The sequence below is a fragment of the Asterias amurensis genome, chromosome 14 (genome assembly GCF_032118995.1).
Source record: "Asterias amurensis chromosome 14, ASM3211899v1".
NCBI lineage: Eukaryota > Metazoa > Echinodermata > Asteroidea > Forcipulatida > Asteriidae > Asterias > Asterias amurensis.
Window position 1 is genome coordinate 9396172 of NC_092661.1, and position 22556 is coordinate 9418727.

The following is a 22556-nucleotide window of genomic DNA, read 5'->3' on the forward strand; positions in this document are numbered from 1 at the left end:
AAATAATCTGACACAATCGAACCTCCACATTAACCATCAACATCTCCTGTGTACCTCAAGTGAATTTTAATTATTCTGAGGAGGTTTTTGATAAATTTTGAAACACCTTTTGTCCACAATTAAATTTCACATTTTTTTATTTATTTATAACGTGCGAAATAGCGTGCGAAATAGCTTCATTTTGGGTTTGAATTATGACGCCATGCATAAATATTGAGAGAGGCGTATAACACCCTCACCCATATTTCGAAATATTTGTGTAAAGGATTATTATATCCTAGCGGGGTGCCGCGCGAAGCAAAAGCTCGCCCCAATCATGTGTCATAGCAACTGTCTCGACAGTTTGAGGAATTCATATTTAAGTGGTAACTTAATTTAATGTTCACTGTATATTATTTTACATGTGAAATGCACATGTTTTCAAGGACTAATTTTGTTGTGTCTGTTTTTTCTATTTTTTTCTTTTTTTCTTTCTTTTTGGTTTTAGTGCGCCTTGAACACCCAGCAGGGTGGATGTGTGCGCATTACAAGTTTTATTATTAATAATAATAATAACTTGTGATCAAGCACGTCAGTCAGGGATGAGATTTGTCAGACTTTTATCTGAATTCAGACTTTTTTAAGTCAGCCTGGTAAAGAAAATCAGCCGTACTTTTTCCATAATATACTGTATAATAAAATCCTGCTCTTTGATCTACTGAGAACACTGTTCGTAAAAGCTCAGTGGAATCTATAACTCCGGGAGTTACCATTCAGGTGGAAAAGCCATAATTTCAACATTACATATCAGCAGAATTTGGATCCTACATAAAAAAGTGTAATTTCAGACCTTTTTTTGAGCAATGACTCTCATCCCTGGTCATTGTACCATGGACATGTAGGCCTACCTCATACATATTCATGACCGAGAGTCGAGTTCTCATTGGTTCATTTACCACCACGTGCCAGCTGTTAATTTTGCTAGTTACCAAGCGCGCACATGAGTATTCACGCAAGTGTAAAATGCGCATGACAAGTAATATCGGCTAGTCACCCTCAAACCATGTCATATTTGTATACTTACACGCAAATGGCTTATTTACATGTTTCTATAGGAAAATTCTTAAGAATTAGGAGACTTAATTGTGTTCCATGTGATTGGAAATGTGGTTCCAAGAGGATTTGATCACATGTGTTAGAGACTTTTAAAGTACGAAGAATACATAATTTTGTACTTAAAGGAACACGTTGCCTTGGATCGGTCGAGTTGGTCTTTGAAAAGCGTTTTTGACCGTTTATTATAAAATGCATATGGTTAGAAAGATGATGTAAAAGTAGAATACAATGATCTACACAAATATGCCTCGAAATTGCGTGGTTTTCTTTTTACCTCGTCCAATAACACGGTCGGCCATTTATGGGGGTCAAAATTTTGACCCCCATAAATGGCCGACCGTGATAGTTCGCGACGTAAAAAGAAAACCGTGCAATTTTGAGAGATACTTGTGTGGATCATTATATTCTACTTTTAAAACATCTTTCTAACCATATATATTTCATAACAAACGGTTTCAAACGCTTTTTATAGACCAATTCGTCCGATCCAAGGCAACGTGTCCCTTTAACATTATAATTGTGTAGTATTTAACAGCAGGTGTGTTTGATGACTTTAATCAAAGATAGGTTTAAAAAAAAAAAATAGTCATTAAAAAAAAATAGTCGCCCTGAAACATTCATTGTGCAGGTTAATAAATCAACCAACAATGCAAATCACTGATGCATGAAATGAAGAATAAAGATTGATGGGATCCAAACATACATAGCCAACCATGCATGCAAGAACATACAGCTGTTGCCACTGACACAGTGGCTCTAATGTTTAAAGGAACATGCCTCCAAATTGCGTGGTTTTCTTTTTACCTTGTACACTAACACGGCGGCCATTTATGGGAGTCAAAATTTTGACTCCCATAAATGGCCAACCGTAATAGTTCGCGACGTAAAAGGAAAACCGTGCAATTTTGAGTGATACTTGTGTAGATCATTGTATTCTACTTTTAAAACATCTTTCTAACCATATATATTTCATAACAAACGGTTTCAAACGCTTTTTATAGACCAATTCGTCCGATCCAAGGCAACGTGTCCCTTTAACATTATAATTGTGTAGTATTTAACAGCAGGTGTGTTTGATGACTTTAATCAAAGATAGGTTTTAAAAAAAAAAATAGTCATTAAAAAAAAATAGTCGCCCTGAAACATTCATTGTGCAGGTTAATAAATCAACCAACAATGCAAATCACTGATGCATGAAATGAAGAATAAAGATCGATGGGATCCAAACATACATAGCCAACCATGCATGCAAGAACATACAGCTGTTGCCACTGACACAGTGGCTCTAATGTTTAAAGGAACATGCCTCCAAATTGCGTGGTTTTCTTTTTACCTTGTACACTAACACGGCGGCCATTTATGGGAGTCAAAATTTTGACTCCCATAAATGGCCAACCGTAATAGTTCGCGACGTAAAAGGAAAACCGTGCAATTTTGAGTGATACTTGTGTAGATCATTGTATTCTACTTTTAAAACATCTTTCTAACCATATATATTTCATAACAAACGGTTTCAAACGCTTTTTATAGACCAATTCGTCCGATCCAAGGCAACGTGTCCCTTTAACATTATAATTGTGTAGTATTTAACAGCAGGTGTGTTTGATGACTTTAATCAAAGATAGGTTTAAAAAAAAAAAATAGTCATTAAAAAAAAATAGTCGCCCTGAAACATTCATTGTGCAGGTTAATAAATCAACCAACAATGCAAATCACTGATGCATGAAATGAAGAATAAAGATCGATGGGATCCAAACATACATAGCCAACCATGCATGCAAGAACATACAGCTGTTGCCACTGACACAGTGGCTCTAATGTTTAAAGGAACATGCCTCCAAATTGCGTGGTTTTCTTTTTACCTTGTACACTAACACGGCGGCCATTTATGGGAGTCAAAATTTTGACTCCCATAAATGGCCAACCGTAATAGTTCGCGACGTAAAAGGAAAACCGTGCAATTTTGAGTGATACTTGTGTAGATCATTGTATTCTACTTTTAAAACATCTTTCTAACCATATATATTTCATAACAAACGGTTTCAAACGCTTTTTATAGACCAATTCGTCCGATCCAAGGCAACGTGTCCCTTTAACATTATAATTGTGTAGTATTTAACAGCAGGTGTGTTTGATGACTTTAATCAAAGATAGGTTTTAAAAAAAAAAATAGTCATTAAAAAAAAATAGTCGCCCTGAAACATTCATTGTGCAGGTTAATAAATCAACCAACAATGCAAATCACTGATGCATGAAATGAAGAATAAAGATCGATGGGATCCAAACATACATAGCCAACCATGCATGCAAGAACATACAGCTGTTGCCACTGACACAGTGGCTCTAATGTTTAAAGGAACATGCCTCCAAATTGCGTGGTTTTCTTTTTACCTTGTACACTAACACGGCGGCCATTTATGGGAGTCAAAATTTTGACTCCCATAAATGGCCAACCGTAATAGTTCGCGACGTAAAAGGAAAACCGTGCAATTTTGAGTGATACTTGTGTAGATCATTGTATTCTACTTTTAAAACATCTTTCTAACCATATGCATTTCATAACAAACGGTTTCAAACGCTTTTTATAGACCAACTCGTCCGATCCAAGGCAACGTGTTAATTATACTAACAACGTATAATTATACTAATATAACTACCCCAGTCGGGTGCGCCGTCGATTTCACCAAACTCTTCCTAACTAAGGATTAATCTTAGGACTTAGGACGAGTTCTGTTTCGTATCTGAAGACATAGCACACATTGAACCCATCCTACAATGTAACTCATTCTAACATGAGATAGGATTAATCAAGAGTTTTGTGAAATCGGCTGCTGGGCGACTAGTAAAATTAACTCCTAATAATAATAATAACTTGTTTTTGTATAGCGCTTTTCACACCCGGAGGGCGTCCCAAAGCGCTTCACATTATTACCCCTGGTCACTGCCCTTAAACCACTCCTTAAACCATCTCAACTCCCTGGTGGGGAGTATGCAGCCTGTGCAACATTAATATGCGCTACTCGGCTAAATCAATCACAAGAACCACCTCTGCCCTCACATGTACCCATTTACCCCTGGGTGGAGAGAAGCAATTATAGTTAAGTGTCTTGCTCAGAGACACAAGTGTCACGACCTGGATTCGAACCCACACTCTGATGAACAGAAGCACCAGAGCTTGAATTCGGTGCTCTTATCCGCTCGGCCACGACACCCCACTACGACACTAGTCGCTAATAATTTTTTATTCTCAAGATGCATTGTGGCAATGTGTTCCGCTATTATAGTAAAATTTAAGCTGAAAGGATTGAAGGATTATGTCACTGATGTCTGATTGTACATTGTAAGTAGGTTTTGTTGTCGTGAATAGTCATGAGCAACACAATTGGTTTACCAAACAGGTAGTCGCGACTAGTTTTGAATTAGTCAAGACTATTTTTGTAGTAGTCGTGTCAGCATGATCATGGCATGATTAACCAAGTAGTTGAAAAACAGTAGTCGCAACTGGACTATTGTCTTAATGGTTGCGACTTTGACGCTAGTTGACTAATCCCCTGCCTGATACTTCATAGAGGTACATGTATGAAGGTGATTGCCTCCATGCCCTCTGGTCATTGCCTTGGTGCCCTTGAAGTGCTGCAGTAGAAGTTTACAGTTTCCTCATATGGTACTCTTTACCAAGGAGAAAATGCCTTGGTGCCCTTGCCCTTTAAAAAAACAAAGCATACAGGCCTGTAGGCCTAATTATGAACTGCTGTTTTGTTTCCATCCCTTGATTGTTTCTTTTTTTTCTCTCGTCTAATCAGAGAAGTGGCTGTTGCATCCGGACCAAGGAAGATCCTTCTTGACTGTGGTGCCAACGTAGCGTCGACTGTACAGCTCTTCCAAGAGACCTACCCCAACGGACACGATTATACCATCCATTCGTTTGAGATCGACGACAGGCTCGCACCGTATTTCAAACCGTACAAGAACCACAATCTGCACTGCCCCGTTGGTGTTGCAGCAACAGATGGTGAGACTTTTGTTTGACCCGGTTGCAAACATTTGTATTTATCAAAACCGATGTTTACTTTTTGATTGAGTTTATCAGCATTCATATTTATTCATTGATTCACATGCAGGAAACTGAAAATGTATTATTGGTAATTTTTTTCTGGTAAGGTCTTAATCATTTTTATTTTATTTGTTTCCTGTAACCTGACAGGATGTGCAACAAACTTTCAACAATTTTGGCAAAATATTGTTTTTCTTTCTAACCTCTGTTCAAAACCCCCGAATTAAAGACCCTGGACACTATTGGTATTTGTCAAAGACTAGTCTTCACTGTTAGTGTATCTCAACATATGCATAAAATAACAAACCTGTAAAAGTTTGAGCTCACTCGGTTTTCGATTTGCGAGATATTAATGGGGGAAAAAAACCGTACATGTCGCACCATCGTCACACGAAGTTGTGTGCTTTCAGATGCTTGGTTTCGAGACCTCAAATTATATATCTGACCTCTCGAAAGCAAATTCGTGGAATTCAGAGGGAGCTGTTTCCCACAGTGTTTTATACCATCAACCTCTCCCCATTACTCGTAATCAAGAAAGGTTTTATGATAATAATTATTTTGAGTAATTACCAGTAGTGTCCACTGCCTTTAAAGGATGGATGAAAAGATGTAAATAAACAATTCAAAATTAAATACAAAAATATAAAAACACACAATGGTGCAAGGCAAAAAGACAAATTAAAACAGGAAAATGCAATTGGAACTCAGAACCAGAATAGACCAGACTGGGGTAGTTATATTAGTATAATTAGTATATCAGATAATTATATTAGTAAGGTGACATGGCCAAGTGGTTAGGAGCATACAATTCAAGTTATGTTGGTTAAGTCACCAGAGTGTGGGTTTGACTCCCGGTTGTGACACTTGTGTCCTTAAGCAAGATATTTTACTGTAATTAGGGTACAGGTTGATATTGTGTATGAAAAAGCAGTCAGAGCGCCTCGGCAGCTCAGGGCTGTATACTCCGTAGGGAGCTGAGGAAGGTTAAAGGGTGGTTATTGGCCCATTGACCTGCAGCTGATTTCTCCAAACTCTTCCTAACTTAGGATTAATCTTAGGACGAGTTCAGTTCCATAACCATAGATGTTAGGATGCATTGAACCCATCTTAAGTTAGGATGGGTTACTCATCATAACTCGAGATGGGATTAATTCTAGCGTTTCGTGAAATCAGCTGCAGGGCACTAATAATGTTAAGTGCATTGAGACAGTTATTGTAAAATGCGCTATATAATTTTTTTTAATTATTATAATTATTATAATTATTATTATACTGTTGCAGGTAACATGACAGCGTACTCAGAGGCAGCGTGGGGTCCCAACAAGGGACTGAACAACGGTAAAGACATGCAGTGGGGAGGAGGCTCTCTCTTCGTCAACAAACAGGAAAAAGATGACGACAGAACAGGTAAGGGCCGCGTCTAAATCAGCGGTTACAGCTACGGCTAGATTTCCATTTATTTCCACCAGTGATATGCCAGTGGAGGCATTACACAGGGAGCCGAAGCTTATAAACGGAATCCCTTAACACAAACAAAAAATATATTTAAATAAACAATAATGAACAAGGAAGACAAAATACAAAACAGAACAAAACAGTGAAACAGAAACAAACAAACAAACAGACAGACAAACAAATGGAGTGGACATAAGCTTAGTAGACATCAGACGGACACAGGAAACATTATACTATTAAAACAATGAAATAGTATATACTAGTGGTAAAGACCTTGTACGTACACAATAGACGTTGAATGAGGTGCAGTGTGGTCTAGCTAGCTATCAAATTTGATCACTAGCTAGACCAGCATGCACCTCACTTGAGAGTTTGGGCTTGCGCAATGGTATTTGCAAAAAGGTCTGTTATTGCAAGCACAATGAAAGTGATTTCTGCGTCATCATGCGTTGAAGTATTGGATGTCATAAGCAATAGCCGTAGCAACGGTAGTAGCCGTAGCCTGTAGCCCTCAGTACGGATATGGCCAAGGTTTAAGTCTTTGTAGTAATAATAATAAAACTTGGTTCTGTATTAGTTGGACTGGTCCCCTGTCTTTATCCGCAAGGATAAAAAGACAGCCTTGCCTGGTGATTAATTTCTCTTATCAATTCCTACCTCACAGTAAAATCACAGGGCTCCACGGTAATTACAGTTTGTGCCGTGGGTTATTTGGATGCAACAGAATAGATAACATATCCTGACTTAGAATTTATTGTAAAAAAAATATTTAAAAAAATCATTTATCAGACGCTTAAAGCCATTATACACTTTCGGTAAACAGTATTGTCCAAGTCCCACACTTCCTGTATCACAACTTATATATAAAATAACAAACCTGTGAAAATTAAGGCTCAATCGGTCGTCGGAGTCGGGAGAAAATAACGGGAAAACCCACTCTTGTTTTCGCGCGTTTCGCTGTGTCATGACATGTTTCGCCGGGTAACAACAATTTATATTGTTTTAATGTTTTGTCAAAAAGTAAAGCATTTCATGGAATAATATTTCAAGAGAAGTCTTTCACCATTACCTTCTGTAAACCCTGTAAATTATTTGTAAATCTGTGATTTAAAAAAAAAAAATTCTGTACCGAAAGTGTATAATGGCTTTAATACAGCGAGCCAGTAAACTCAAGACAGGAGTTGACAGGACAAATCCTGAAGGCTCAATATTTTTTTATTATTTTTTTTAAATTGAACATCAACAAAATGATGCTCACATTTTGAGTCTGAGTCTCACAAGTATCTTTTAATTCTGCCGAGTATCACCAGAAGAGATCAATCTTCTCTTAGTCTTCTCTTAGTGTTTTGTTCAAATGAAACAGTTTAGACGATAAAACCGTGTTTTAATCTTGATTCTGTACTCTTCTCAGTTTGATTCTGGTCTTGTTAATAAAATCCTGCTCAAGTAAAGATTGTGAGCTGAGCTACAAGTCCTATGATCTTGTGGGTTCCCCCCTCCCCCCAAATTTGAGCCCTGTATTAACAGGTGATGATTTGACAGTGTTTGGTTTTATACAATGTCTTTGAACAGGTGGAGTTGTGTAATGCACAAAAAGGATTCTAGTAACATATGCTAAGGGAAGGGGTTCGCCCCAGTGTTCCTGGCTGTGGCTGCTGAATGCGCCGTAGCACCTTGTAAACCCATATAAGGTGCTACGTAATTGGGTCTCAGAATTCATCACTGCAATAACCTCTCTTTCTGTAAAAATGTATACACCTTGGTGGTAGACATGCGGCATAAAATATATTATTATATTATTTATTACTATCATTATTATAATGCAATGTCTTTGAACAGGTGGAGTTCGTAAGCTGTCTTACCGGAAGCTCATCCCAACAGTTGACCTCGCTAGGTGGATAAAGGACTCCTTCACGAAAGAAGATTACGTCATCCTCAAACTGGACGTTGAGGGCGCCGAGTATGGAATTCTGCGCAACATGTTGGATCATGGGGCATTTGACTTTATTGACAAGTAAGGAAGGTTATGAGTTTTGTGTCTGGATGTTTTACATTCTTCTGTGAGGAGGGTTTTCATTTTTTCAATTGTTTGGTAATATTCATCCAATCTGATATTAGAATTGTCAAACAGCATACATGACCTGCCAAGTAATCTGATTTAGTTGCCATTTTGTAACAAGCACATAAATGATGTGGTATAGAACAACTTTCTTCATCTCGCATCAGGCGCGACAGTCTTTTGTGGTGGGTCAGATAAGGGCACGGGACTCAAGCTCCGGTGTTTCTGATCAGCAGAGTGTGGGTTCAAGCCTTTTTTCTTCTTCTAGTACTAATTGAATTTTTTGTAAGAGTAGTATTGTAAGTTGCTTAGTCCTTTTTATTTCTATTTTAGACCCGTTGGTATGTTTGTCAAGGGCCATGAGCACAGGATGTGTGTGCTATAGAAATAAAGTTTGGTCGTATTTGTTATTGTTTCTAGATATTATGGTGAATACCACGATTCACAGCCGACCGGTTGGTCCAAGGAAGACCAAAACAAGATTCGAGCAGACATCAAGACAGCAGGATTCACCATGATTGATTGGGTCGGAGAGCGAAGAACGTACACCGATTTCGAAGAGATCCACACAGCCAAGGTAATGTTTCAACTTTGAGTGTCATGCGGTCAGTTGTTAATGAAAATTAATAATGGTTTCTTATATATTGCTCATATTTGCCACACAGTGACGCTCAGGTACTTCAATCCTCAGTATTTTTTTTCGTCTAGGTATGTGGGGCTACGTTTTGAAGTATGAGACCTAATCCTTTTACATAGCACCATGTAACGGTTTACAAAAGTACCCAGACCCTCTAAAGGGTCGATGTACTTTTTGTAGGACAAAAAACACAATATCCACAGATTTACATTAAACTCACACAGTTTGAAGATAATGATGGTAGAAGGCTTCCCTAAAAATATTACTTGCTGAGGTGCTGCAGTTTTGGAGAAATGAGTCGAATAATGTCATGAAAATAATTTTCTTCTCATTGATCATGAGACAAAAAATTATTTAGCATCTAAAAATGTATTTTTATGACATTGTTTTACTCATTTTTGCAAAAACTGCAGCACCACATTTTAAGGTATGCTTTCTACTATCATTATCTTCAAATATTACCGAAAGGGTAAAAAATTGTGCATACACATTAAGCCATGGCTATCTTTTAAAATTTGAACTACGATTCCAGTAATTTACTGCAAGAATCTTGAGAAATTGGATTTCAGCAAACTCGGGCGGTGCAGGGACTAAAGGGTTAAAAGAAAATCAAACTGTGTGATAAGGCTTAACCAATGTATGTTTTTGTTTTTAGTTATACTCCTAGCCTTTCGTACGACTTCTTCACTTATTGATATTTATTATTATAATGATGTTACCTCCCCCCCAGGGCTTATTGGGTTTGTTACAGTTTTGTAATAAAGTAAAATACAATACAATGCAATATATTCCTGTTGATAACATGCAGGTACCAGCTGACACACCAGGTGCCGCAGGTGTGACCTACACAACATGCAAGAGCAACAGGATCGCCCTCGTGGTCGCCATCGGCATGAACCTGAAGCGCGCCCACAAAGTGGTGTCCACCCTCGCCGGGTACCGCCTCCCCCTCCCCGTCACGCTGTTCGTCTACGGCGACTTTGTCCAGCAGAACCCCGAGGTGGTGAAGAACTGGGGCACGAAATTCCAGATCGGGATCAGGGAGGATGGCCATAATCCCGTGGGTCATTTAGAGATGATGCCCTGGGAGTGGGTCCGGATGGGGCTGGTCAGCGCTATCCTAAGGCTAGGGGAGATCGGGATCTCGACGGGTTACTATATGCCATCCGTACAAGGCACCATCGATGCTAAGTTCAACACGGCTGCAAAAGCACGTGGGTTACGAGTCATTAAGCCAGCTGTTGAATTCCCAGCAAAGTCGGGTAAGTTTTCTTTGATGGTAAGGATCATAAATCCATAATAACAGTGTACTCTACAAAATTAATGACCATAAAAAATTACTGGGTGAGAAGCACTGCAGCTGTTGATAGTATGAACTGTTTTGAGAAATGATTCCCTTCTAGTTTAAATGGTGTGGATTATTTTTTTTCTCAAAAACTATTGAGTCAACGTGTTCGGTGGAGATACAGAGTCTGAAATAGAGGACCTTCCAAACATGATGAGGGATAAACACCTGTGGCCTGACGTTGTGAATGGAATCTCGGTTGCGACCACTAAATGATGATGACCTTTGAATCTGAGCAACGATTCATGCATGAATTGCATCTCAAATTTCTGAGAACTAGTGTACAACGTGTCCAATTGCGTGTGATGCACCAAGAGATGTGATTTGCACTTGCTGTCACCTCGCTAAACATGGATACATGCAGGAAGGAACTATTATATACATATTGACTGGCAATGAGGTAAATAGTTTACGTCTATTCCCTCAAGGGACTTTGAGTGACCAGTAGGCCCCTCCCGAGGGGGAATAGACATGCACTAGTTACCAAATTATGCCAGTCAATATGTGTTTTATAACACAGCTCGGTCTTAAATGTCAAATAAGAACAGAAATCTGGAAAAGAAAGGAAATTTTGTAGTTGCTGTTCACGGTTCAAGTCAAGAGAGGGCGCTGTAACCGGGCACTATTTTCAAAGACTAGTGCCCGCTCGGGAACTAGTTCCCGCAAACACATGTGTGCGATCCGAGACTATATTAGTTCATCCCAAATGACCGTGTTTTAGCCAACCAGAAAACAGAATAAGCAAGAGTTGTGTTATAAAACTAAATAGTATTTTGCGAGTACAACCATGTGTAAAACTCTTTTTGTGTGAGTGTTGGCTCTGAGAAGAGACGGTTTGGTCTGGGAGCCAACACTCACACAAAAGAGTTTTACACATGGTTGTTCCCGCAAGTTTACTAATTAATTATAGTTTCTTCCTATTTCTCCACACCATGCCAAGCTTCAAACAATACCTATGGATACATGTATTTGATGTGAAACACTCATGACAATTTTCTGCTGTTTTCTCAGCGAGAAGATAGAAATCTGAAATTCACATTACATTTTTACAGCTTTCATTACACAGCACACAGATCCCATGGCATCCATCCTGTGCAACAACAATTCAATATTGGTTCAATAGATGTTAAATTTGCATCGGGGATAAAGAATATTAATTTTTGGTTTTTACCCATATACACCGATGTGTGACGCACTGTATACTCAGTACTTTCCCGAGTCCTGTGAAAAAATCACAGGCATTTTACTCGGGTGGGATTCGAACCTACGACCTTTGCAATTCTAGAGCAGTGTCATACCAACTAGACCACCGAGATTGCCCGGTAGCTAGAGGCAGTTCGAATCCTATGTTTTAGCAGCGGGTACTGCAAACGATTTAATAGATGTTAAATTTGCATCGGGGATAAAGAATATTAATTTTTGGTTTTTACCCATATACACCGATGTGTGTAGCACTGTATACTCAGTACTTTCCCGAGTCCTGTGAAAAAAATCACAGGCATTTTACTCGGGTGGGATTCGAACCTACCGGGCAATCTCGGTGGTCTAGTTGGTATGACACTGCTCTAGAATTGCAAAGGTCGTGCACGTGTCTTGCTCACGTGCGCGGTGGGCGGAGCTTAGTGGAAAGCCAGAACAGTCCATTGATTGATTGGCAGAGGCTAGAAACTTTGTCATATCTGAATCAAATTTTGTTTTACCCTTTAACAAGTTGGTTGTATGTTTGCTGTTGTTTTTTTTTTCTTCATATTTTTTTGTTGGTTTAGTTGATCCCTGTTTGTTCAATTGATATATTTCTGCTGTTGCTTGTGAATTATAAAGTCATGACATGGCTAACTGAAACATCTGTTTCTATAATGACTATTAACAAAGCCATTAAAGGCAGTGGATACTTTGGTAATTACTCAAAATAATTATTAGCATAAAAACTGACCTGGTAATGGGCAATAGAGAGCTGTTGATAGTATAAAACATTGTGAGAAACGGCTCCCTCTGAAGTACACGTAGTTTTCGTAAAAAAGTGATTTTCCACCAATTTGATTTTGAGACCTCAGATTTAGAATTTGAGGTCTCGAAATCAAGCATCTGAAAGCACACAACTTCGTGTGACAAGGGTGTTTTCTTTCATTATTATCTCGCAACTTCGATGACCGATTGAGCTCCAATTTTCACAGGTTGGTTATTTTGTGCATAATGTTGAGATAAGCAAGTGAGAAGACTGGTCTTTGACAATTACCAACCCAATAGTGACCACTGCCTTTAAAGGATTTTGTTACTTTTTGTAACACAAAACACAATGTCCACAGATTTACATTAAACTTACCTGGTTTGAAGGTAATGATATATAAGAAGGCTTCCCTTAAAATATGACTTGATGAGGTGCTGTATGATTTTTTGAGAAACGAGTAAAACAATGACACGAAAATTTCCGTCTGACTTGTTTTATTCATTTCTCAAAATCTACAGCTCCTCAGTAATATTTTAAGGGAAGACTTCTACCATCACAATCTACAAACCGTGTAAGTTTTGTGTCCTAAAAAAAAGTACCGAGACCCTTTTAAAGGAAATGGATTTTTGTATTTGGATTTTCTGTTTTGACCGGACTAAAAGATCAAATATCAACATTTTAACAACAGCAAGTGTTGTGATCATCAAGTTTTAAACATTGTACATGTAGGCCCAGTTAACTTGTAGGCCTAAAATCTTTAGGCCTACATAAACGAACAATAGGAATAGCTACATGTATCAAATTTATTGTCTGTATCAGTTTTCAAAAACAAAATAGCCATTCAAGGATGAATGCCATGAGATGGTTATTCAATGACCAATCTGAAAATCAATAACTTAGTATTCATCGTCAGTAATGGGGCGAACAGCTGTTTGGAATGTGTTTTTGTATTGTAATTTAGGGCTACATGTACGTGCACGACAACTTACAACTAACTAGTCAGTATAATTGAATAGCTCTCAAATGTATTGTCTGTATCAGTTTCCATGAACAAAATAGCCATTCAAGGAGCGTTGCCGTCAGAAAGGCACTGGACACTATCGGTAATTACTCAAAATAAATATTAGCATAAAAAAATTACTTGGTATCGAGCAATGGAGAGCTGTTGGTAGTGTAAAACATTGTGAGAAGTACGGTAGCTCTCTCTGAAGTAACTTGTTATGAAGTTTTTGAAAAAAGGCAATTTCTCATTCAAATTGGAAAATAATTCAGCTACAGCATCTGAAAGCGCACAAAGTAGTACATGGTTTTTTTTCTCTTGCAAATTCAAAAACAAATTGAGCCCAAATTTTCACAAGTTTGTTATTTTATGCGTATTGTTGAGATACAGCAAGTGACAATACTGTTCTTTGACAATTTCTAAATTTGTCCAGTGCCTTTTATGATCAATCTGTAAAGTAAGTCTACTCATCAATAATTTAATTAAGTGGGCTTATTGTGTCAAACAGCTGCGCAATGTGATGAGGAGATTCTAATCCCCCCCTCTCCCAGCATTCCAAGCCTTGAGCAGAGAACGATTATATTACATCAATTTTGTATCTTTTGACTCTCCCAGGCGCAGCTAGATTTACAATGGAGAACTACAAGTTTCGAGACGTCAAACTTAATGTCTAGTTTTTATTGTTATTACTTAATTTTTTTCCACCTTTTAACTCTTCCAGGTGCAGCTAGACTGACAGTAGATAACTACTACAAGTTCAGAGACGTGGAACGAGTTCCCAAGGCCCTGAGGTTGATCCACGATGAGTTGGTCCGTAACAACGGAGGCATCCTGAGCATAGACTCGGACCTCCCAGATACCTACATGAACTCTGTCTTTCTCATGGACTACCTGATTGAAAACTCCGGCTTCAAGTTGGTATACCTCAATGAATGCATCGGCGGGACTTAGTCCATTTTGTCTAAAGTTGTGTAGTTGTTTGTTTTAGGACCAGTCTATACTTACTGCGAATGCGATACTAATAATAATAATACTGGGTTCTTATACTGGGTTCTTACACTGAGGGATCATCCACCGAGTAAGCTCATCGACACCACCGCCTTTTATTACTCGCACTATCTGTAGATACTTCCGCACATAACGGCACTTCATGTGAACCCATGATGCACAAAACACAGTGCATCTTAATCTCATAATATCTAGATCTGCACTTCTACCCAGGAAGAAAGAGGGAATACCCCCCCTTGTTTCCCCACGGCCCCCCACCCCCCTAAAAAACAAAATCCCAGAACAAAATGAAGGCACATTAGGGCCCTTGTAATGGCCGCCATCAAAATGTAGACAAGACTTGAAGAATGGTACCTTTCATCACCTTCCACCTATAGGACCCCAGTTTGAATCCAGCCAGGGGAACTGTTTTTTTTTTCCCCTACTGATTGCGTGGGTTTTCCCTGGAATATTTCTTTTGGGTTTTCCTCCCATGTATGTATCTAAAACTGAAATTTACTTTTTGTTTGTCTTCTCTCCATTGGGTTCTTGGTTAGTACAGTGATTAAATTTGCTTTTTCTGAGAGTCCTTGGCTTCAAAGTCAGGGGCGAATTTCATGTCTCTGCTTTTTGAAAGCAAAATATCAGCGCTTGTGGAAGCAGGGAATTCCGCGCTTATGTCAAGCGTATTCCACTGGTTAGCAGGGTTTTTTGGTTTACTGCACGTAACTGGGCATTCACCGCTTTATACAGCTAGCGCAGAAATTCTGCGCTTGAGAGAATGGTGTTGTTGAGTGCAGAATTCGGCGGTAACTGAGCCATGAAATTGTCAAGACCATTGTTGATTTTGGTGGTTCTTTGCTGTGCCACGAGGGTTTTCCAGACCATCCGGTTTCCTCCCTCAAGAAAATCCAACACTTTCGATCTCTGGCTGTGCTCCATGGTCATAATGGCTGGCTGTCAAAGGTGCCCTTGCATGCCTGCTTCTCAAAAACGTTGTAGCCGTGTCCTTCGCAAATTCAGCTCTTAGCTGTGAGTAAGGACGATTGGCCTCCCAAATTGTATTATATTTAGTCTAATTGGATGAATCTCTTCATGTTTGAAGACACTTTGGGGTGATTAAACTCCCGCTCTTTCATTGATTTTCTCTACTTGATGCAACACTGTGTCTTGGATGTGTACATACTATTTGAAGGTAAAGCATTATTTGACAGTATTATGTGTATGACTAATGAGCCAAGTTTCACGTCTCTGCAACAGTCTACTTACAGGACTACCTCAGCAATCACTAAACCGTCTTCAAAAAGTCCAAAACGCTTCTGCCCGCTTACTCACCAGAACCAAATCTTCCGATCACATAACACCCATTTTATATAATCTCCACTGGCTTCCTGTTATACATAGAATACAATTCAAAATCTTGCTTCTCACATTCAAGGCCCTCCATGGGTTAGCACCTTGCTAAATTACAGATCTTCTACAGCAACGTAACATCAGACCAGGCCTTAGATCATCATCATCATCACACATACTATATGTTCCCAAAACTCGTCTGGCAAGTTACGGAGACCGTGCCTTTTCCAGCTGCGCACCGCGTCTCTGGAATTCCTTGCCAGACGAACTGAGGGCCACACCTGATCTTTCTACTTTCAAACACAACCTCAAGTCTCATCTGTTTAATTTGACAGCTGACTAGCTTCCGGCGCCTTTGAATGGATCTATTCCAGATACTGCGCGCCTTATAAATGTTATGTTATTAGCTGTTCCGAACTTTAGTCGGAACAGCTATTGAAATCGTCAAGATTTTTATTTGTTATTATTATTATTTGTTTCCCTCAAAAGCCCATAGTTTAACCAGGGCATTTTGTTAAAGCCAAAAATCATACTTGGCTTTAGTATAAAAGAGTCAGACCCTATATCATATTGAAGCTTAGGTCTTGAAGTTTCAGTTAAATGTAATTTGTATAAATTAAATAATTAATTAACGAAGTTATAACGACATGAATATTTAATTAGCCAATCTTTAGACTGCCATATTTCACAAACTATACGTCCGATCGCAATTTTTTTTTTCAATTTTGTACTTTTTGGTGCTGTATAACTATTCCATGGCCTTAAAATCCGGACGACGTCACCATGACGTCATGTATTGCACGTTTGGTGTCTGTGCACAAACACAATGGCTCTTCAAATGTCAACATTTAAATGGCCAAATACTTAATAACTTCAAAATTATTTATCTGTTTGCTTCCAAAATTTGATATTTTGTGTCAAAAAATACACTGATTCGAAAAACAGTGGTTTCCGTCCATTAAAACCAATCAAGGGACGTCTATCATTAACGAATAAATTAAAATCTTGGCGTCATGGGTACAACGTTGCACTTCTGGATGTAGTCACTAAACTGTGTACAGGCGCTTTCATGTGGCTGTATACTTTCTCTATGGGTGTTTGCAATACAGTGTGGACCTGTTTGGATTGAGGACTTACTTGAGGGGAGTCTACGACGCTGTCCTGATGTTGGCATCTATGTATTTTTGTTTCTAACCGTGTTCTGGACATACTCGAGGCATACATTGGAATCCTACGATGGTTCAGGGTTTTCGTTAAAACAAATGTACGTTCTAATAGGTTTTTTGTAAAAGGCATTGGATTGGGGTAAGTTACAATGTACACACCATCGTATACCTTATGAAATTTGTTAGTACGAAAAACACAATTTTAAAACTGTGACGTCATCACGTGATAATTTATGATAATTAGAAGCTTTAATGAGTTTTTCTTTGCAGCACTATATCTCAAGAAGTGAACGGCCGAATTCAAAGTTTTTTTCAGTAATAGACTCCTTAGGCATGATAGATTTGCATTGGGTAACCGTGACCCCGATTTGACCTCTACTTCCGGGTCAACCGGAAGTGGGACCATATCTCAAGAGTTACACAACCGATTTAATTTTTTTCTTCAGTTATAGACTCCTTAGGCATTAAATTTTGTTGGGGAAAATTCGTGACCTCATTTTGACCTCTTCTTCCGGGTCAACCGGATGTGGGACCATATCTCAAGAACAACACAACCGATTTTCAAACTTTTTTCAGTAATAGACTACTTAGACACTAAATATTAACTTTGAAAACTGTGATCTTGTGTTGACCTTTATTTCCGGGTCAACCGGAAGTGGGATCATTTCTCGAGAACTATACAACCGATTTTTAATTTTGTTTTGGTTTTGAACTCCTTTGACATTGGACATTCGCATTGGCTGGCCGTGACCCCATGTTGACCTTTACTTCCGGGTCAACCGGAAGTGTGACCATATCTTAAGAACTACACAGCCTATTTAGGTGTTCGGGTAACAGCCCGAACAACTCTTTGTTATTGTTCGGTTTTTTCTTTTTTTTGGTTTTTCTTCTTCCTCTCGCTGTCGATTGTCCGCAAGAAAAAGCATAGATGCGAAGCTTGCATTAAGTTGAAACTTTGCACACAAGTAGGCAATAACCAGTAGATGATGCAAAAATTGTTACGTCACGATGACGTCATCAGTTGACGAGATACACTAATTCAAAGTTTATTGTTTCAAAAAATCATAACTTTTGATCTAAATGTGGGATTCTTACAATCAATACAACATCGGAAAGGTAAATAAAAACTCCGTAAACGCCTCGCAGACATGTCCCCTTTTTGATCTTGTCTTCTGGTTCAAAATCGAGGTTGAAAATTCTAAAATTCATGTATAAAGAACTAAAAAATTCCCCCATTGATTGCGCGTAAAGATTTTACAATTACATGTACATGTACTTTGTCGCCACGTGTATAGCATGCGGTGCATTGCGGTCACCAGGTTGTTTCGTCACCGTTTGACCTCAAAGATGAAGGCTGGATGACGTCAATGCATAAGGTCTATAGAAAAGCGATCCAAAGGCACTGGACACCTTAGTTACTTACTTACATGGTTGAAAATGGCTTCAGGTTTGAAGTATTTCTCAGGTTCAGATATTTTAGTGAGAAATTACCTCTTTAAAAAAAAACTACACCACTTCAAAGGGAGCCATTTCTCACAATGTTTTCTACTATCAACAAATCCTACTTACTATCAACAACTCTACCTTTTTATGCTAGAATGTTTTGAGTAATTACCACGTGAAGTGTATCAGACACTGTGATCTTTTTACACCATTTTATCATAATGTTGGAGACTTGTAATTTTGTTTCTGTTCTCATATGCACTTTTTCTATTAGAAAACTGAATTTGACTTTGGAGACATTCTGTGTCTAACAAAATGTGTTCTGGGGTGGATTTCACAAAGAGTTGGGACTAGTCCTACAACTTCAGACAAGTCCTAGGAGATACTAAAAACGTATGGCTAGTCCTAAGTTAGGACGAGTAACTCGTCCTAAGTCGAGTTAAGACTAGTCTTAACTCTTTGCGAAATCAACCCCAGGTATGTCATCTATACAACTGGGCCATACTTCATGGCTTTGCTTATAGCAAAGAATCCGCGCTTTCGGAAGCAGGGAATTCTTTGCTTATGTCAAGTGATTTCATGGGTAAGTAGGGTATTTTCACTTGTTCGGGTGCGTACTCTACATTACTAGGCATTATTTGCTTACGCAGCTAGCACAGAAATCCAGAGTTGCCCTGCAAGAGTTGCCCTGCAAGAGTTGCCCTGCAAGCGGAGAATGGTGATCGTCAGCGCAGAATTTGGCGATGCCATTAAATTGGGCCCTGGTATCAAGTTGATTGTCTGTTATGTAGAATTTGTAGCTGTAGTAGTTGAGAGTAGATAATGTCACCTATTGACGACAGTTTCTGGTGTATTTTAGGACTCGCATATTATTATTGTTATATTAATTTATTGTGTTATTACAAATATGAGCAGTGAATACTTTGTATATGATTGAAACTTGAACTGTACAACTTATGTATGCTGTGATGAGCATAATTTTTGATATAGATGTTTTAAATGTGAACCACTGAGTAGAGCCAAATTGAAAATGCCAGAGGTGCTCTAGTTTTTGAGAAATTAGTAAAAAAAAAACTCACAAAAATATGTTTTACATGCTAAAATAACTTTCAATTTTTGTGTGTGACTTGTTTTACCAATTTCTCCAAAAAGACAGCACTTCAGCAAATAATATTTCAAGGGAAGCTTTCTACTAACATAATTACTTTCAAACTGTGTGTGTTGGATGTAGATCTGTGGACATTGTGGGGTTTTTTTCAAACAAAAAGTACCCAGTCCCTTCAAATTTATCATTTTGTGTGTGCAACGTTGAATTTGGAATTCACGCTCTACGGTATTAAAGAACCAATATTGTTTTAATTTGCCTTAAGTTCTAATTGTGTGTACAGAGTTTAATCTCTGCATTTTATTGTACAGTCATCTCAACTTGTAACTTTATATGTGGTTGTTTTAAGACTTGCTCTGCATTTTGTTCTTTGTTCACTTGTCATTAATTTGCATAATCTTACATTAAAAATGTAAGTGTTAAAGGGGAAGTGTACCTTTGGTTTTTGGAAATAATTGGTTGTTTGAATTCTACATAAATAAACATTTTACAACAAATTTCAAAAGATGGACACGTTTTTAAGATATCGTCGGAAATCCTGAGCGCTTCTGGAGTGCGTTAAGGCGACCCCAACCAGAAACATTGGTCATTGGTTGAGCGCTTTCGCGCTTTTGGTTGAGCGCGGTGACGATGCTGTTCAGACCAACCGGTAACCGACTTGGTTGGGGTCGCCAAAACGCTCTTATGTCCACGCAGGAAAGTTGTAATTGAAATACACAATCTGAGAGATGTTACCGTCAGTAACACTTCTCAGATTCAAATTTTGTGGGATAAAAACCGATATGTTTCCCCTTACCACATTACTTCAAAGTGAAATGACACTAAAATTACTTTATACTATCACAAGCTGCTGTACTTCTAACCAAGTAAGTTTTGATTGGCATTGATTGACTTTTGATATGTTCAACAAGAAGTTGCATTAATAATGAGCTTAAAAAACATGAATATCTTTTGAAAAAGTAGTGACATTTTGTATTTCGACAGTGAAAGCCATGGTACTTTTTTTAAAGGCAGTGGACACTATTGGTAATTATTTAAAAAGATTATTAGCATAAAATCTTACTTGGTAACGAGTAATGGGGAGAGGTTGATAGTATAAAACATTGTGAGAACCGGCTCTCAAGTTACATAGTTTTCGAGAAAGAAGTAATTTTCTCCAAATTTGCTTTTGAGACCTCAGAATTAGATTTTAAGGTCTCAAGATCAAGCATCTGTAGCACACAACTTCGTGTGACAAGGGATTTTTTTCTTTCATAGTTATCCTGTAACTTTTGCGACCATTTGAGCTCAAATTTTCACAGGTTTGTTATTTTATGCATATGTTGAGATACACGAAGTGAGCAGACTGGTCTTTTACAATTACCAATAGTGTCCACTGTCTTTGATGGAGGTTTGCAAAAATGACGTCTGTAATGCAAAAGAAGGGTTAATTTATATATAAATGACATTGTTTCTTCAGCTTTTTATTACATGGGATATGAATATAAAGGTTATAATTATTCAATTTGTTGATGTACTCATTTTCCAATTGATAGAGTCCTCATTGGTGAGTGGGAAAAATGATAAGTGTCTCACCTCACATTAAAATGGTCTATATGGCCATTGCAGACACATTTATAACAGAATTGTCACTTAATGTTTTTCATGTTGAAAAAAATTCCACTGGCAGGGTATCAAATGCATTATCTTCCAGTACGCGCTAATCCTCCAATCAGATTATATAAGATAGTTGAACCAGCGTGTGATATCAGACGATAACCTACTCCCAGTTTTTATATTGCACTCTGCGTATTGTGAGTGTCAATGCGTCACGTTCCGCATATGATCAGTGCAAAAATTACGTTCTAAACTTTGTGCGTGCAAAACCAAAAACAAAAACAACCTAACCTCATTGACTTAATAATGAGCCTGGAACATAAGTTCGTTATCACACTCGCGCTTATTGATTCAACCTCGTTGGATATGGGACGCTGAAGCACTATAATTGTTCGTATTCCACTCTCGCTTGTGTGATAATTTAAAATGACAATTTACAACATTTTAAGGTGAGGTATGTCAGACTTGAAATTTTGTCCCACTTACATGAGAACCCTATTGACCCCTTGTATGTAATGTCACCTGCTCAAAGAGCGCCCTCACCGGGGACAAAAAGCAACCTCACTGGGTGAAAAAGGGCCCTCACTGGGGTAAAAAAGCACCCTCACTGGGTCAAACAGCGCCCTCACTGGGGTCAAAAAGCACCCTCACTGGGTCAAACAGCGCCCTCACTGGGGTCAAACAGCGCCCTCACTGGGGTCAAAGGAGGCAAATGATTGGACGATAGCTGTTCTTTGTGAGTAGAAATGGTTTCACATTATGCAGCGGGTCTATTGGAAAATGAGTACATCACACAAAACCCTTCCTCTTTTTGTGAGGTTAAAATAATTGCTCAAACATTTTGTATACCCTATCATTTCATATTGAATAAAATCTAAATTGACAATCTTTATTTTTCCTGTTCATGTATAGTTATTTCTGGAACCGAAGGCGTTTGGAAGGCCTACTCTTCGGATGACAAATCACGGTTTTTTAAAAAGGCGCGGCCTTCATTCATGTCACTGCACTTGTTTTCGTGGTAGTTGTAAACAAAATTCTCAAATCAATGTAAAGCCCGATGTAAAGTCATACTCCATGCGAATGCGAATGCGAAGCGAACTTGACGTGAATAGGACGTCACAACCCTCCTTTCGCAGCGATATTCGCAAGTGAGTTGAGCAAAGTTCAACTGCTGCGAATTTTTCGTTGCGAATTTGTGACGTCAACATTCATATCGCATTTGCATTCGCAGGAAGTATGAACCGGGCTTAATATTGGAGCAATAAGCTAGTTTTCTCCATGGTCAAACTTGATAAACCTCTCCATGGTAAACT

At 38.5% G+C, this 22556-nt stretch overlaps 1 protein-coding gene across 1 annotated transcript in view; it reads left to right on the forward strand.

Moving 5' to 3' along the window:
- LOC139947619 (uncharacterized) overlaps positions 1-22135 on the forward strand; it is a 33405-nt gene extending 11270 nt beyond the window's left edge. Inside the window, exons 3-8 of the mRNA XM_071945575.1 lie at positions 4899-5107; positions 6431-6556; positions 8444-8618; positions 9084-9240; positions 10109-10562; positions 14315-22135. Of these exons, the coding sequence (XP_071801676.1) occupies positions 4899-5107; positions 6431-6556; positions 8444-8618; positions 9084-9240; positions 10109-10562; positions 14315-14544 (1351 nt within the window). The 3' untranslated portion in view covers positions 14545-22135. The remainder of the gene's footprint in view (positions 1-4898; positions 5108-6430; positions 6557-8443; positions 8619-9083; positions 9241-10108; positions 10563-14314) is intronic.
- The last annotated feature ends 421 nt before the right edge of the window (positions 22136-22556 follow it).